The sequence below is a fragment of the Xyrauchen texanus genome, chromosome 23 (genome assembly GCF_025860055.1).
Source record: "Xyrauchen texanus isolate HMW12.3.18 chromosome 23, RBS_HiC_50CHRs, whole genome shotgun sequence".
NCBI classification, from domain to species: domain Eukaryota; kingdom Metazoa; phylum Chordata; class Actinopteri; order Cypriniformes; family Catostomidae; genus Xyrauchen; species Xyrauchen texanus.
Window position 1 is genome coordinate 11,665,102 of NC_068298.1, and position 17,878 is coordinate 11,682,979.

A 17,878-nucleotide genomic window follows, 5' to 3' on the forward strand; every position below is an offset into this window, starting at 1 on the left:
AATAAATAAATAAATAAAAAAACACATATTAACATCACATTTTTTAAATATTTCTCATTCATTTTCCAGTTATGACTCAAGTATCACATTATACTAATCAACATTGTAAAAAAGTCACATGCTCAGTTTTCTATTTTCAAACACTGTTCTTAAAGGAATGTTACAGTTTTAATACATTAAACTCAATTAACAGCATTTGTGGCATAATGATAATTACCACAATACTACTACTACTAATAATAACAATAATTTAATCTTGTCCTATCTTAGATTTTTTTTATAAAGCAAACATTGCTGTTAGTGGCCAGTGCAGACACGCTAAAATATGTAAAAAAATATTCAAAGTACTCTGAACATGTTAATATGATTTTATTGTGATAAAATCAAGGATTCACCAGCGATAAGGCTTTTACCAGATTACAAGTTTTACCGGTGTTACGGTGTCAGGGCAACGAAGTTGTAATATTGGCTAAAAATGTCACAAGTAAGGTTTGTAAGCAATTTCATTACACTAAAATCATGTTAACATGGATAATGTTTACATCCTTTGGCTATACTTTTGAAACTGTATGCACTTTAATGTTTATGAACTGGCCCCATTCACTTCCATTGCAATGATTCTTACTTTTTTTTTTATAAATGAGGGAGGAGTCAAAATATTTTTTGTGGTAATCAACATTTTGCAACAATAGCAGTCAATTGAGCTTGTATTGAACCTGGAACATGTTTTAAATCTGAACCCTTGAAAATTCTTGAATGGAAATAAATGCATAAAACTGAAAATTGTTTTCCCTTTCCGTTATGACATCCCTTTTACCATTTTATGACATGATTGACTGTCATTATATTTTTTGCCGATACTATGCATCTGCTGTGCAGCCGTTCAGATTGAGGTTGGGCTGATAAAACAGTCGTAGATAAAGGTTAACCCAGGCTGCAATACACCTCATGCCATAAAACAGGGGAAATCATTACACTCACATTGAGACTCACCGAAGCATTAATACTGGTGAAATTGCTAAAAGGCTGGACTAAAGTGCAATCCATACCCTAATTTCACCATCAATTACCTAGACGTGTCATATTCTTACAAACTGGCCCTGAGCACTATAGCACAATTGCCTGTGACATTCAATTAGCTATATGTTAAATCTGATAACCCCTTTCAGACTGGATGTGAGCTATATGTTGAGCTTGATTACAGTGCAGTGGGTTATTGGTGATACAGTCTCATTTGCAGACATGTGTGTTGCAGCCTCTCCAGTGTGGTGGAGAGATGGCTCAATGAGCAGGAAAGTGATGTGTATTCATGTTCTGCTGCTCTCCTTGGCTCGTTGGCTCCAAAACGTCTTTGGTAGGATCTGGGTACGTTCTGTATTATTAATGAAAATAGATTCCCGACTTAGAGTACTCACACTTTCCCGTGTCCAGGATTCTGATTTATAAGGTAATTTTATGCTCTGGCCATATGAACAGTGTAGGAGAGGGCGCAGGACACAAAATGAAATGTTTCCCTTTCCTTCTCTCTATCTCTCTTTCACACTAATCCCTAATCTCTAATTCTTCAGTCTCTCCATTCACCTCCCTCATAACCTACTAACACTGGCGGAAACTTCTCCCTGTCTAACGACGATATAACGCTGTGCTCCCGTGTCCTCCAGAGCCAGGAATTCATGGAGGAGGTGGCTTGGCTCTGAGTATCTAGTGAGCAGAGCTCATTTGGAGGATGAGTTTGGCACTTAGCGCTCTGCCAATTGGCTTGATAGAGATGTGACGGTTAGACCCCCGCATGCCTTGTACTTCAGTTTACATGGTTTACAGTTTAGACTGGGACAATGTGGTGGTCAACCAATGAACACTCACAAAAATATAAAATCTCTCTTATGCTATCAAGCATTTTCTTTGGACTGACTAAACCTGCTGTTGAATCTATATAGACTCTGAGCTCAGAGAGAAGCTACTAGCTTATAAATGTTACAGTTGAAGGAAAACGCAGAACACCAAAGACTTCACAGCAGGTGACAGAGGAGAGATCTGCGTGCCTAAGTGGGTCTAACACTAGGATTAAATTAGGAAAGATGAATCTGAACACATCATAAGACATTCTAGACAGATACTTTTAAAGGTGAGGCACATTAAAGGTGGAAAAGTCAAAACACTTTTTGAAGTGGCAACAATGCACCACAGAATGACAAACAAGCAAGTTTCACACATGCATGCTCACAAACACAGGCAGCAGTGACCGGACAGGCTATGGTAACAGGTCCAGTTTGTCCTTCACAAACAATCAAGAAACACTCACACAGAGACAGAGTTAGAGAAAGAGACAGCATTGGAGTGAAGAGAGACAGAGAGGTGAGGAGAGGACCCCGCAGAGGAGACGGGAGTGGGACTCACAGTATCTCCAGATCACGCAGGGGCTCGGAAGGCTCCATCTTCGATGCAGCTGATGTGGTTGCTGTCCAGTTGCCTGCAGATGAGAGACAGGAGTCAGCGGCAGGTCTGCAGACGAACGGGTGGGGGCTGGAGGGAGGGGTGGATGGGTGGGGGGAGTGGAGGGGGCTGCGGAGGGGAGGTAGACATCTCATATCTACTCCCCTCTCCTCACTGCAGTCAGGATAAAGGACCAGCTGGCTCAAAGTGGCCTGTGTGGCTATAACCTCTCTATCTCTCTCCTTCTATCTCACCTCCTTTTCACAACCTCTCTCTCTCTCCACACTGCTGAATGTGGGGGCAAAGAGAGGTAAGAGAGAAAAAGAGGCAGAAGGAGGCTGGCTATAGTGCACAGCCCACCCCGTCTGTCAGTTCTCTGTAAATATTAATTGCATTTTCTATCCCAACCCCAACCCTCCCGTCCACCCCCCTCTCCTTTTTTAAAGTCAGAAAGGGAGTAATTTCATTACATTAGAGCACCCAATCCATTACAAGCTTTTACCGGCTCTGTCACAGAAACAATTTCATTAAAGGAAGGGGGTTCATAAATCAGCCGGGGTCACAGAGATGGGGAGCAGACGTGAGGGGCACTTCTTCCTTTTTCACTCTTTTCCCTTTTAGTCTAATTTGCAGACTATGGTATCCACCCCTCCTTTTCTCTAGTTACCCCTCCCTCTCGCTGTGTTCTTTAGATTTAAAAGAGGCTTGAGTAAAGAACAAGAATTCTGAATGCTTTTCTTAAGTCACTTGTTCAGCACACAGGGCTCCGGTGACATCTGACAGACACAATGCATTTGCATCTTTAGAGATGGGTAATAAAGAAGAACTGGGCAACTCTGCCGCCCCTTTCTCATTTCTCTCCATCCCTCCGTTTTAAAAGACTTGCATCTGTCTTCATAAGAGGCTAAATAGGAGCCACCCATTGTGGATGCAATATCAATCAATGTGTAAATTAAATAACCTGTGTGCGCACAACTTAATCGCCAGTCTTTTATGATGTTTGCATTTTTTAAAATTTAAGATATACCAAGACTTTTAAGAAACCACTCCTCTTGAGAACAAAACAGTCAATGGATGGAAGAAATCTGTTGCAGGATAATAAAAGTGCACTGCAGTGTGGAGCATTATGTCGAAGTGTGAGTTGATCTCTAGGGGAAATCAGTTTGATCTTGTGCAAGAGACTCTTAACAAAGCTAATCATTATCATAGTCAAGGATGAATAGCTGCCTTGAAATACGTACATGAGTGTACAGCGTGTGTCCATATATGTGTGTGTCTGGTGAGTGTTTTGTAAGGTGGGACACAGCAGTAGTGGGTAATGGAAGTCCCAGTTTTAATTTCCCTGCTCTAATTATATTGGCCTTTAATCAACTCAGTCATGAGACATATTGGCACTTTAGAGTTCCCGTCTTGCCAGTGTCCCATCTGGAGTGAATGACAAAAAGAAAAAGAAATGCGACCAGAGACAGATAGAGTATGTGTCTTCCTTCCCTTTACCAGACTATTAAACTGTCATAGTCAGTCTGCTAACCAGCAGCCACACAGCTGTATTTTATTCACACTCGAAAGCTAACGCAACAAATGACTCAAAACTGAGTATCAGTACAGCCAAGACGATGCATGATCAGAGCTGCATTGATTAATTGCATCAATTGTTAGTCATTAACGGCTGCCATTGACAATAGGTCAGACTGAAGATGGTTTTGTTGGGTGAGGTGTTGTATTTCTTGCATTTTATAGACTCTTTCTAAATGCAGTCACGTTTAATTGGTAACATGTTTTAAGCAAATTTAGATACACATGTGTGGCAAGGCGGCGGGCGGGGCTGGGTGTGTAGCATCATGACATGGCCCCGCCCTCTGCCCTGCCACAACATGCAATAAGATCCATTTCTCCAACTTAACATACATGTGAGGCAGTGGCATATAATCACTCTTATTTCAAATGATAACATCTTTTAACTGTTACTATACATTTTTACACTTTTTTTGTTATCACCCCTCAGACTGAGTACACATGATAATACTGCCAGTCAATTCATCCAGCAGGTGAAGTTTCTCTCTCATTGAGCAGCTCAATAACAAACTCTTCATGACTTCTGCAGCTTGTAGAGAAATCCGTTTTCTTTTTTGATCTGCTTGTAAAATACCTCTTTTTCTCATTCGGCATAGGGCAAACCAGTTGAAAGGTGCTTTACGGCACCTACCGTACCGGGGTAAAATTGCTTGTCGGTTAGCGCTACCTAATGTACAGGGGTGAATGTGCTAACGGTGATCATTCGCTTCGCTTTCAATGGAAAAGGGCCATTTGTGGGCGATTCGCCTCTCATTATCGCGCTTAGTCTGAAAAGCCCTGCAGACTGATGATAATTTCCTTCTCTTCTCTTCTCTTCTCTTCTCTTCTCTTCTCTTCTCTTCTCTTCTCTTCTCTTCTCTTCTCTTCTCTTCATCTTTGACAGGTGTCCCAGAGACGAAGTGATGTCCAGATCTGCCAGATTTGATTGGCTGTTGTGGGGTCAGCTTTTCCTCACTGCTCTGAGCATGAGGTGCACTGCGTTTCAACACCAGCAAGCACATCAAAAGCTGAGCTCTGCCGTCTACAGAGACCCGTCTGCTAGGTGCAGGAGCTCGTAAAGAAGCCAGCGTCTGCTCCTCGCCCTTTTGCCCATAATTCAAACCCACGCACAGACAGTGCGACATTCTGCATAGAGAAGCATGAAGCAGGACAGGTTTTTTATTAGCACCCAGATGAGCGCCTCCCACAAAGGCAAAAAATTAAACTGTGCATGAATCTGTTCTTAAAGATGGTTTACCGAATTGTGCGCACTGCTGCCAGAGTTATGTCCTTATATCCTTTTGACAACAAGCCACTGAGCTCTTTTAATTAAACCTTGGCTTCCGGTGATATAGTATTGTGTACTCTACATGTGCCGACAAGTAGAGCAGTCCAACCTTTTCATCTGCTATGAATAACAATGTCAACTGAATGATTGTGTTTGAGACTCAATTCCCATGAATTTGTCGCTCATACAGAACCCCATATAATGAAACCCATAACCTGCTGGCATAGAGATCATCAGGCGAGAGTCTGTGTGATTTCATCAAAGGACTCATGTTGTATATGATGAGTGAATCTACAACAACACCTGCACCTGACGGTATCATGGCCAGCATAGCATATCTGGCAAACAGTAGGAGGGTACAGCTAAGGCCATAAACTCAGACAGAGATATTGTGTCTGGTTTAATAAGGTGCAACATAGACTCTAGTTAGCTGGAGGACCCATCTTGACCATATTAACCAGATGGCCCTTCTGTAAAAGGTTGAGGCTGGTTGCTGAGGGGGGATGTTGACTCCAACATGCTGTAGCCAGTAGCTTTGTTTCCATCAACCTATTTTTATGCACATTTTGATGGAAAAACTCAGATGCGAATCTCCAAAATGCGCACACAAAAACGTATATGCTCGCTTGAGGTGGATACATTTTTCTATTTGATGAAAATATATGCGCATAAACTATGATGGAAACACATTTACAGAATACACCCCTTTTTAATTTATCAGGAATACAAGATGCACATCAGTCATGTGACTGAATAACCAGCAGACCAATCATCGCATCTGAAAGGTTGCTCTGGTCATCCTGAAATAATAATGTTTAGAAAATCCAAAGCCTGCAAGGAGTTTTCAGAGCAAATAAATCAAATACAAGCTTGAGACAAAGTTCTTTAGTGTTTTGTCAACATGTTCTAAACCACATGTGTTATATTAATAAAAAGTCACTTTGGCTATAATTTCTCAGAAAGTGGCGATTTTGTTCTTTTGAACACATGAGATGGAAAAGTGGCTTTATTCGCATGTAGTTTTTGAGATATTATGGTTTTCCGTACAGATTAAATTAGCAACTTGGATGGAAAGATAGCTATTGTTGAGAAGAAAGGACAATTTAAAAGACGGAGAAAGAGAGACTCAACTTGCCCTCAAACCGTACATAGCCATTTTCAAACAGAGGACATTAAGGTAGAAAAAACATATGAGAAAATCAATTCATTCCTGGAACAGTGCCTGTACATTTTTTTTCTCTCCTTCAATGCCGTTTAAACACTGAGGGCTGGACTTTTTCAGAAATTAAATCAAGAGTCACCTTGCAGAGAATTTGTTTTCTCTCTCAATCCTTGTTAGTACTTTTCTCTTAAAACCTGTGGCTGAATAAATTAGTCTTGCCTACTTGTGCCTATCATTCATCCATTGGAGTGTGACGGTATACATGACAGTGATGTGATAGGTGCTCAAACACTGTATAACAGCATAGACTGCAATAATGTCTGGGGAAAACATGCTTCACAAAAAAGGCATATATGTGCGTACACAAGTTTGTACAGTATGTATACGTTTACCTGTGATTGCAGTTTCGAATCCCACAATGGGTAATTATGACCCACATCACCATTGCCAGCATTTAACCTCAGTTTACTCGTGAGGATTTGGATACATTGTAAACTTACTGTGCCTTGCGTTGGAAAAAATAAGTGTTGGCTTCTTATTTGCATACTATTATATCAGAAAAACTATTGCTTGAAATATTTTGGCCTGGGATTGGAATGGGATTTTTATTTGTTTCCCAAATTAGGCCAATGGCAGGATAAAGTGTAATAAATAAACTGAAATAATGTAACTATTTACAAAACAAAAAACATCGTTGATTTATTGATTGGTTTTCTTGTAAAAATGTAAAGCGACTAAATCGTAGACCACAGTTGTGAGATCGGCCCCTGAATCTGTTACAGAGGTTGATCAAAAGCCATTACTGTAATTGCAAATGACTGTGGAACATTCCTCACGGGCAGTCTCCTGAAGATATTCATCTTATTGAACCATACTGATTAATTGAATTTTCATCAGTGCTAAGCTTAACTGTTGTGACAAATGAATCAAGGGGTATAGATGTAGGACACCAAACACATTTATTTTGAACATTTACCTCTTTCACTGTGAGAGATTATCTTTCATTTCAGTTATCTGTCTTTCAAATAAAACTCATTAAATGGAAAGGACAATTTTCTCGTTTGCAGTTTGATGTGGGAGTACAAAACCATATCTTAGAAGTTCAGGGAAAAGGAGAGTTTACCGAAGCTTTAGTATTTGTACTAACGTACGTAAAATCATGCAAACCAATGACATACTGGCTATTAACATAATGGTTGCCAGGGGAAATGTGGGAGGAACACTTACAGGTTCTTGACGTTGGTGATCCCTCGGAAAGCCTTACGAGGAATAGCCTGTATCTGATTTTCACTCAGGTCCCTGGAGAGAAAAAGAAAGAGAGAGATGAGGATTTTGTTTGAAGCCACTTCACATTTACTGTAGGATGAAAAAAGCATCTCAGAGAAGATAGACGGTTCGCTGCCGCCTCTCTGGAATGATATGCCTCAGTTTTGAATTCAAAGACCAAATTGTTCTACTGACCATAAATGTCACATCCTCCTTTATTTGTCTGGCCTTTTATCACTCTGTGTGTGTGCTGTGTGTCTCTAATGAAAAGTACCAGTACCAGTACTTTGCAATTAAATGTTTCATAGAAGTGTACCCCACCAGTCTTCCTTTACTCCTTTAGAAAACATAGCAATCATATGCACTTTAAGTAACCTGAGAAAGCAAAAAGAACCCCTACACACAAAAGCATGGAATTAATGCCTGGTTTCTTTAATGCATGCTTATGAGCCAAATTATTTTTGACATGTCAATGGTTTTGCTTAACTTTATTAAGCTTGTTTGTTTGTAGAGTCATGCTGGCAAACATAATTTGAAAACCAGAATGCAATTATTGGCCAAGAAGGAAACAAATGAGATATGGAATATCTGCCCAGCTAATCAGAGTGTCTGCTTTAGAGTCATGCCTCCTTCACATAACATGAAGAGACTACCATGTGGGTTAACCCCCCTGACCTTGCTACAACCAATTTCACTGATAAACAATCAGGCATGGATCCAAACACAGCGAGGAATTCTGCCCGAGCTCGTGCGTGGGACTTAATGATGTTTCAGCTGCAGTATTGCCAGCAATTTCCTCTTAGGTACATTAAAAAACTGCTGTTATTGCGCTCTCCCCTCAGTAAGCCCCTCTTCCACAACTGAATATGTGTTATCTTTTCTTTTTTCTTAAACCAATCAAGTTTTAGTATGGCAAAAACTCTTAATAACTATGTTGCATTGCATTGCAATAACGAGATATGTTATTTCATCTAACTGCTCTTAAAGGTTTTAGACATGTTCCGCAATCATGCGTTTTCTTTTCTTTTCTTTATAGCACTCTGGGTGCTTCAGATCTTTTGTGTATCCTTCAAGTCAAAATATGCAATGCATGTACAGAGGAGGGCAAACATTGGAAGAGCAAACTCATAACATCCCATGATCATATGCCACAGAGGGGTAAAATAGGTCCACTGTTTATACTATCATCATGCTGGGCATGAGCGAATGTATCTCGAATGTAACCTCCCCGCCGTTAACAGGACACTTTTGATGATTTAAATGTGAAACAGACAAAATTCAGTGAGGGTTATGAGAGTTCATGTGGGCTTTGCGTTTTAATTCTTCATGAATGGCAAAGCACTGTCCTCATACGTCCTCAGCATTCACAAAAAGCAGTGCAGTGCTTTACAGCACTTTCACTGCTAATAAATGTTTTATTGGTTTGTTTACTCAGCGGAACCTTTTTCATTATTTCTACAAAAAGGCAAATTGTCCCAGCCAAATAATGATACTTATGAAACGCAATCAGTCTCTTATGGAAAAGTGACGGAGAAAAACTCCATACCTAAAGAAATCAAGGCCCCATGGGTATTGAGTCGAATTATTAGATGATTTCTAATGAAGAATTACTTGCAACTATAAAGAGGTTTATGAAATATGAGAATCATAGTGCTAGGGAAAGTTGCAATGGACATATTCCATCTGCATTGCTGATATTTCAGTTATGTCTAAATAACAAAGCTCTGCAAAGAATCTACAAAATACAGGTCAATTGTTCAATTTAGATAATTGTAGGGATGCAATGCCATTCAATTCACTGTATAAATTCATCCTTTTCTAAGGCACTTGGAGGAGTATATTGACTTTCACAGCTAAATTGAATTGAACTCGTTCCTGGTATACACTGCTATCATTAGAGTCAAATTGACCATCTTAACAGACACAGGAATGAGCGCTTTTATTTAAAGATACAGATTCAAACCAGACAGGCACCTAAATAGTGTTTGTTAAAGCAGAGAGCTGCATTGCTCCCCCTCCTCTCGCAATCTGCTTGCAAATTTCATTAATTTCATTTGGCTTTGGCCCTGCGCTCTCTGGCTGTCAGGATGCCTGCCATAAATCTCCCTTTGATTCCATTACAGCTCCCATGTCCAGACAACCTGGCAACGCCAAAACATATTACAGATAAACACTCAGCAACACACAAGGATATGAGAGCAGAGCAGAAAGGAGGATCTATCCTGAAACACACACAAACGCAGACTCACATAAGAGAACATCCGCTCACAGACTCTCACTCTCAGACAAACATTTTATAGAAGCATTCCGGGTATGTTTGTCAATTGAATTTCTACTCACGCTTTTCGAATGCCACTCTTATCTATGTGCTGAAAACTGGAATTGTGCAGTTTTACAAGAGGTTTAGTTTGTTTGCTCTGCTTTTGTTGCTTTCACTATCTGTCTAAAGCACAAAGGAATAGTGTGACTGCCTATGTTAAGGAAACTAAACATCACTTTGCTGTAACTCACAGTAAAAAAAAATTAATTTTAAAGTTCTTATTTATGCTCTGATGTTTCACTTCCTTAGGAGAATCAAAAATAGACACAAATGAGACAATTGTTGACATGCAGTAGGTCTGTTAGTATAGAGCTAGAAATTGAATGCAGTTAGCAGAGCTCAGATACAGTATTGTATTCTCTGACAAATCTGAGCAGAGTTTGAGACATAATGAGGTCTCATTTTTTTGGATTACTGGAGTCTTTCTCTTAAATATACACAGATCACCGACAACATTAAAACCACCTGCCTAATATTGTGTAGGCCCCCCCGTGTCGCCATAACAGCGTCAACTCGCATCACAGAATATCATTATGAGATGATATTCTTCTCACCACAATTGTACAGAGCGGTAATCTGAGTTAGCGTAAACTTTGTCAGTTCGAAACAGTCTGGCCATTCTCTGATGACCTCTCTCATCAATAAGGTGTTTCTGTCCGCTGAACTGCCACTCACTGTTTAACGATTTAACGATTGCAACTACCGTAATTTCCAGACTATTGAGCGCACCTGAATATAAGCCGCACCCACTGATTTTTAAATAAAATATTATTTTGAACATAAATAAGCCGCACCTGTCTATAAGCCGCAGGTGCCTACCGGTACATTGAACCAAATGAACTTTACTCAGGCTTGTAACAAAAATAAATAGGCTTTAACGAAACACGGTGTGGCAGCGGGGCGTGGTCAAGCGCCCGTCCGGGAGAAAAGCGGTAAGAGCGCTTACACCTGAGCTAAATTATGTCTAACACCGGTGTCTAATTTCAGTAAGCATGGGGAGAGCGGTATAAAAGGCAGCAGCCACAGAGCTGAGAGAGTGACACACGTCAGTCTAGTGTTGGCGCATAGAAGAATTGAGAAACTTTATAAAATTGATTGTAAACATTGCTGTGGCCATTAAAGCCTTACCTGGAACGTCAAGTGCCCTGCTGAAAACTGTCACACTGGTGCCCGTGTGACAGTTTTCCCAAGAAGGACACGTGAAGCAGGGCACTTGAAATTAGACACCGGTGTTAGACATAATTTAAGCGCCCTTACAGCTTTTCTCTCCCGGATGGGCGCTTGACCACGCCCCCGCTGCCACACACGGCTTGTAATAAAACATTTGCAGTAAACAGTAGCCTACCAAGAAAGTCATTGATCACTATCTTCCTCGTCCTGTGCACTGAAACCACTGAAGTCATCTCCTCCGGTGTCGGAGTTGAATAGCCTCAGATTTAGTTGTCTTTTTGCACTGAGTCAATTCCTCACGCTGCTGTTTCCAGCGTCTTATCATCGACTCATTAAGACCAAGCTCCCATGCAGCAGCTCTATTTCCTTTTCCAACAGCCAGATCACTCGCCTTCAACTTGAAAGCAGCATCATATGCGTTTCTCCATGTCTTTGCCATGGTGAGGGTGACAAAATTACTACCGTAATCAGAATGATGGGAAGTTTGAGCGCGCTCCATTTAATCTAAACGGTAAACAAAAAACGTGTTTTGACCTTAACCCGTTCGGCAATTTCATTGGTCTAATGAAAGCTTCACGCCGCAAAAAACTGAGCACGTCACAGAATGTTTTTTTTTTTAATTTTTTTTTATAAAATTTGAAAGCGGGAAAAATCCATATATTAGCCGCGTCATTGTATAAGCCACGAGGTTCAAAGCATGGGAAAAAAGTTGCGGCTTATAGTCCGGAAATTACGGTAACGATTATTTTGATAATCGACTTCTCTGATGATTATTAGAACGATTATTCGACTATTCAGGCGATTATTGTAATGATTAATAATTAGCTCTAAACCAACTACTCAGCTTGTGCCCTGACTTAAAAGGTTGTATTAAACATGCTAACTAAGAATAAAGAGGACAAAATCATATTTTAAAAACCCCTCTAAATGACATTCACTGAATTACAAGGGAAAAAAATACTTTTATTGTTTAATTCTTTAAAAAATTCACTGCAAAAAAATCCTAAAATGATCTAAAAATCCTTAAAACAAGATACATTTACTTGAGAAGCAATGTAGAAGATAATTAGGCTTGCTTTAAGAGAATGTATCTTAAATATTAGTGTATTTTGTGTTTTCACTAGTTTCTAAAGTTTTTTGTAAAGACAAAATATACTCATTTTCAAGATACATTCTCTGAAAACAAGTCTAAATATCATATATGCTGCTTCTCAGCTAGATGTATCTTGTTTTAAGGATTTTTAGATATTTTAAAATATTTAAATATAAAATAATAGATTCAACATTCTCCAATACAATGTTTCTTCTGCAGCATAGCTACTTTTTTTGCATTGTATAATGGGCCAAGACTACACCCTCTCACTTTTAGTTTACTTGATTTCGATTTATCTTTAATTCACAAAAAACAAACTCTCCCTTAATAGAGCTTGAATCGCAGATTTTCACGTTAAAATACACACCTTGACATATATTATGATTCACTATGCCATCACGTTATAATCTAACTGCAGCAAGCGCGCACGTGGGATGAGTGTCTCAAACATGACAAGAAGAAGATGAATAACCCATTTCTAATTATTCTAAAGTCATTTTAAGCTATAACTCTACAGAGCATAAATACAGCTGAAAGAAATCCTAAGGGAAACAATGAGCTTCCTTCCTTCCTTCCTTCCTTCCTTCCTTCCTTCCTTCCTTCCTTCCTTCCTTCATTCATTCATTCCTTCCATCCAACAATCCATACTTTCTTTCTTTCTTCGAAAGTAAATTCTATAAGTCAAAACAGACATCTGTCTCCTTCCATCTACGTTTTAAAGAACAAACCACAACCCAGCTGGGTGACTGGACCTCTGATATGTCTCCTACCATGCCCATGCCTCTCTCACTATCTATCAACCGATTTCTTGCTTTCGCTCTCACTTTTGGCAGGGCCGTTATCTACATGCCAGATAGAATCTGGAGAGTTAGGTCCTTGAAGAGGCACTGATGCCTGTCAGTGGGTTCCTTCTTGCTTGTGTTAATCCCTGCCAGTTCTGAATGATCTGCTCTGAACACGCTCATATGATCACAAACACATGGGCCGAATACTGTACGTTTGCTCATGCACACCTGATCACAAAGAGTCAGATGAAAGGTTATTAAAACCCTTAGGCTGATCTCGCCATATATATTACATTAAATGGTTCATTTATAACATGCACTCATAACTGGGGCCAATCACATCACTTTCATATTACTGTACAACTGACCAGACTGCTTCAGGGATGACCAATTACAAAAGGTGTGTTTTGATGTGTGTGTGAGGGGTTACATCCAGAGATCTGTTAAGCATGGCTGGTGACTGTTTTGAAGTAAAACCCAAGTCTACACACAAGGGGAAAGAATTATAATATGTCCTTGGCTTGATGTTTCAGAGTCTAGAGGCATATTTGTTTTTCATTTGGGTGTCATGGTGAATCAGGCCCTAACTCTGACTCCATAAGTTCAAAGGGTTAAGACAGCAACCTGGCCAGGATGGATGCCGTTTTCTCAGGTTATGAGAAGCACATTTCTGATTTCTTTCATTTAAGACACAGACAGAAATGGGGAGAAAGAATACCCCCTTTGGAGTCTCCATAAGCATTTTGTTTTATGAAATCTGAGATGCTCTCAGTCCATGTCCACTTCAGCAGTGCTCTCACATGATGAGCTGCATCTAGACTAAGAAAACTGATATTGCTGGGACCTTGACCCTACACTGTAAACACCTTATGTCAAATAATACTAAAATATTCAGTAATTTTGTCTGAATGAACTGGTTTAATCCCAATTAAGAATATTATTAAATTCTACTGATTCAACCTAAATATACAGAATTAGCTTACACCCACATAAAAATGTATTATTTAATTGGTAAGGTAAGGTAGAAATAGCTCACAATTGTACAACCACTTTCAACAGTCAATGTGGGGCCCCCTCACAGCATCATGAGCCTAATATTATTATGTCTATATTTTCTGAACAAGAGTTGTTTTTACATTGGATAGAAGCTGCATCTTAGCTGCAAACATTACACAGATGCACATAGCAGGCGCACATTTATTTATACAGACATACAATAGCGGTAAACAGGACTGATTCACATGCACAGTGGAGAGAAAATAAGACTCATGCTTAGATTTGTGAAAGAGGTGCAGTAGTTTTTCGTTGTAATGAAGCTATTGGAGCAGATTTAAAGGAGTGTATAAAAAAAAACTATATAAACTATATTAAAAAAGGAAAATATGACCGTTAAAAAAGACACTTGCAATGGAAATGAATGGGGCCAGTCCATTAACATAAACAATAAAATATAAGAATAGCCGTTACCATCTAAATTCGTAACCATTATACGTGTTAAGATTTTAGAATATTGGATATGATTTTTACAGATATGATTAATTATATTAAAATCATGTTAACATGTATAATATCTGTTATAAAAAGTCTTGTTGCTATACTTCTAAAACAGTGTGTATTCTGTTTATGGCCCCATTCACTTCCATTGTGAGTGCCATTCTGTAACCACATTTTGTTTCTAAATAAACAAGTGACAAGTCTGAATTATATGCTGCTGACTGAGCTTGAACTTGTATTGAACCTGGAACATTCCTTTAAATCTTGTCTGCAAAACAGCTGTAGACTTGCTAAATTACAGAATTCTAGAAAGATGAACTGAAGAAATTTCAGCACAGAAAATAGAAAATTATTCAAAAAGAGAGTGCTAAATTGTTTCCATTCACAATACATTCAACTCCGATACAAATACTTGTGGGTGGGACCCGATATGGTTAACAGGATGGCCCACAAAAATTTGTGGTATGCCACTACGCATGCACTCTTTTCCCATTTCTTTGCCTTATTCATTTTTTTCCCCCACTGGACCAACATTTCATGTAACACTTATTTGGTAAAGATATATAGAATTGTGCATAATAATTACTGACCCCTTTGCAGCCACACATTTCATTCTTTTACAGCCACAGTTATGGCTATGATGGACAACCTTCTCTTACTGCTGGCTGGCATCTCTTTGCTGCTTTATGGACACTTTTAAAAATGGAGGCAAATTAAAACACTACGGATTTCTAGCCTTGAAAGACTGTATAGTGTAATTGGCCTTAATGATGACAGAAGTTTTTAATTACACTGACTATAGGAGCTTTTTCATTTGATCTAGGCAGTGCAGGGGGGAGGGAGTACATGCTCTCTCTTTCTCTTTCCCCCTCTCCCTTTCGATAACTCAATCTCATTCTGTGTGAACTAATATACTGTTCACTTTCCTAGCTTTACATTAATTGAAATTATGATTGCAGTTTTCAAGCTGAAATATATCTCTTGAACAGAGAAGAGCGAAGGCAAATATTGCGTTCTGGCAGGTGGCACAGAGCCAGCATCGAATCACATGCTGGCTGTAAATGTGAAACTCCGCTCTTCACTGAAATCGTGGCGGATATTTCCACCATCACATTACCGCTCTTTAGATGGAAGTTCCACCTGCTGGGTGGAGGATGGGGGAGGGAAAATGGTTGTGAAGGTTAATACTTGCCTGCTAGTTAAATCAAATCATACATCATCTTCTGGAGTGTACTAAGGTACAGTTTAAAGCTGATATGTGTAATTTTGTCAATGTTCAAATACTTTATCCTATCCCGTCTTAATATGTAGAGATAACTCTACATAACTCTACATAAGCTACTAGCAGGTTGAGTTCTCTGAAAAGTGTAAACACTATATGCTTTCAAAATTGGTTTGTTTGAGTGGCCTGACTCAACCAATTGAGTGAGTTTGGGGAAGAATTACATTCTTTTTGCAATTATGTTTGGTGATGCTAGTGTCGCAGAAATTACACACTTCTGCTTTAAGGTAGTTAAACAGTCAAGCTACCCAAGTACAGTCAAACAAAAACCCTTACCCTGTAAGTTTCAAACCAAATTAATGGAATTCTATTGAAGCTATTAAAGGGGTAATATCATTTTTTGTTAAATATACTGTATAACTATCATTATGAGATTATATAATTTAATATTACAATCAAAGCAGTATTTATCTAGCATAAAAAATAATGTAGATTTCAAGCAGGGTAACAACATTCATTTGAACAGATAAATTTACACTGAATACAACTAATAAAACAATAAAAATACTACACAGGAACATTCTGAGTTTAATACAAGTTAAGCTCAATTGACAGAATTTGTGGCATAATGTTGATTACCACAAAAATTACTTTCGACTCATCCCTCCTTTTCTTTGAAAAAAATGAGTTTTGGAGGGTTTAAAGACCAAAATGTGAAGCTTATAATTTTATAAAAGCACAAACATGAATTCTTCTGATAAAACTCATGTACTATTTGAGCTGTAAAGTTTTTTAAATCTGCACATTTAGTCATTTAGGGTTTTAGGGTTTGTTGACAACATTGTCATGGCAACAAATGTGTAAAACTGGCTATAATTAGTACATGATTTTATCACATCAAAATCATGTTAACACACATATTGTTACATATTGTGGCTATACTTTTGAAATAGTCCGTATTTTAATGTTCAGAAATTGGCCCCCATTAACTTCCATTGTAAGTTCCTCACTGGTACCCATTGTAACGTAGTCAATGGAAAGGAGGAGGCGAGAACCGGCTTGACAATATAAATAATAGTTTTAATTATAAACTTAAAAGACAACAAACACACACATGACGGACATGTCTGTAAACTATCTCTCTCTCGTCGCACCACCATCTGTCATCGGCCTTTATCCCTCTCGGAGGCTTAATTTGGATGATAAGGAAACGGGTGTGTATGATCACGACCTGGCCCGCCCTCCACCCTGCCATACCCATATTTTTGCTTTAGTAAAAACATTTTTAAAGAAAAAGAGGATCAAGTCAAAATATTTTTTGTTGTAATCAATATTGTGCCTCATATGCTGTCAATTGAGCTTAACTTGTACTGAACCTGGAATATACCTTCCACCGAATCCAAAGCTTATGTAATGACCAGCAGTATTTAACTGGGGTCTGGGAACTCAAATTGGTAAATGGTTTACTTGACCTGTTTCATTTATATGATTCACTAAAATGATATGGACATCCATATGTGACAATGTGACAAATGAGAAAAAGAGGACATTTTAGGAGACTGCATTTGTAAAAATCTGTATACAATAATAATAATAATAATATATATATATATATATATATATATATATATATATATATATATATATATATATATATATATATATATATATATATATATATATATATATTTTTTTTTTTTTTTTTAATCACACTACTTGTTTGGAAAAGTAGCTTGTTCCTGATAAAGCTACACTTCTGAAAGCTGAACTTTTGATACATCATTTTAACATGTTTCATGACCACAGTGAAGCTAGTGAACATCATGACTGTTAGGCATACCTCGTCTTGTTTCACCGTTTCCTCTTGTTTGCCATTTTTGTCACTTTTTGCATTCCATAGTTTTCACTTTTGTCCCGTATGTAACTCCATAGTCTTTTTGTTAGCGTTCGTGTTTTCCGTCATTGCTTTCACCTGTCCCTCGTTAACTTGCCACTTGCCTCTGTTTCTTCCCTCGTTATCTTGTTTGGTGTTCTGTTTGTTCATTGGCCCCTTAGTTCTATGTTCATGTATATATACCCTGGTTTTTGGTT

General features: G+C 38.6%; 1 protein-coding gene across 1 annotated transcript in view; it reads right to left on the bottom strand.

Moving 5' to 3' along the window:
• LOC127663495 (slit homolog 3 protein-like) overlaps positions 1 to 17,878 on the bottom strand; it is a 204,084-nt gene that overhangs the window by 80,312 nt on the left and 105,894 nt on the right. Inside the window, 3 exon segments of the mRNA XM_052155095.1 lie at positions 2,398 to 2,417; positions 2,419 to 2,470; positions 7,665 to 7,736. Coding sequence (XP_052011055.1) covers positions 2,398 to 2,417; positions 2,419 to 2,470; positions 7,665 to 7,736 — 144 coding nt within the window.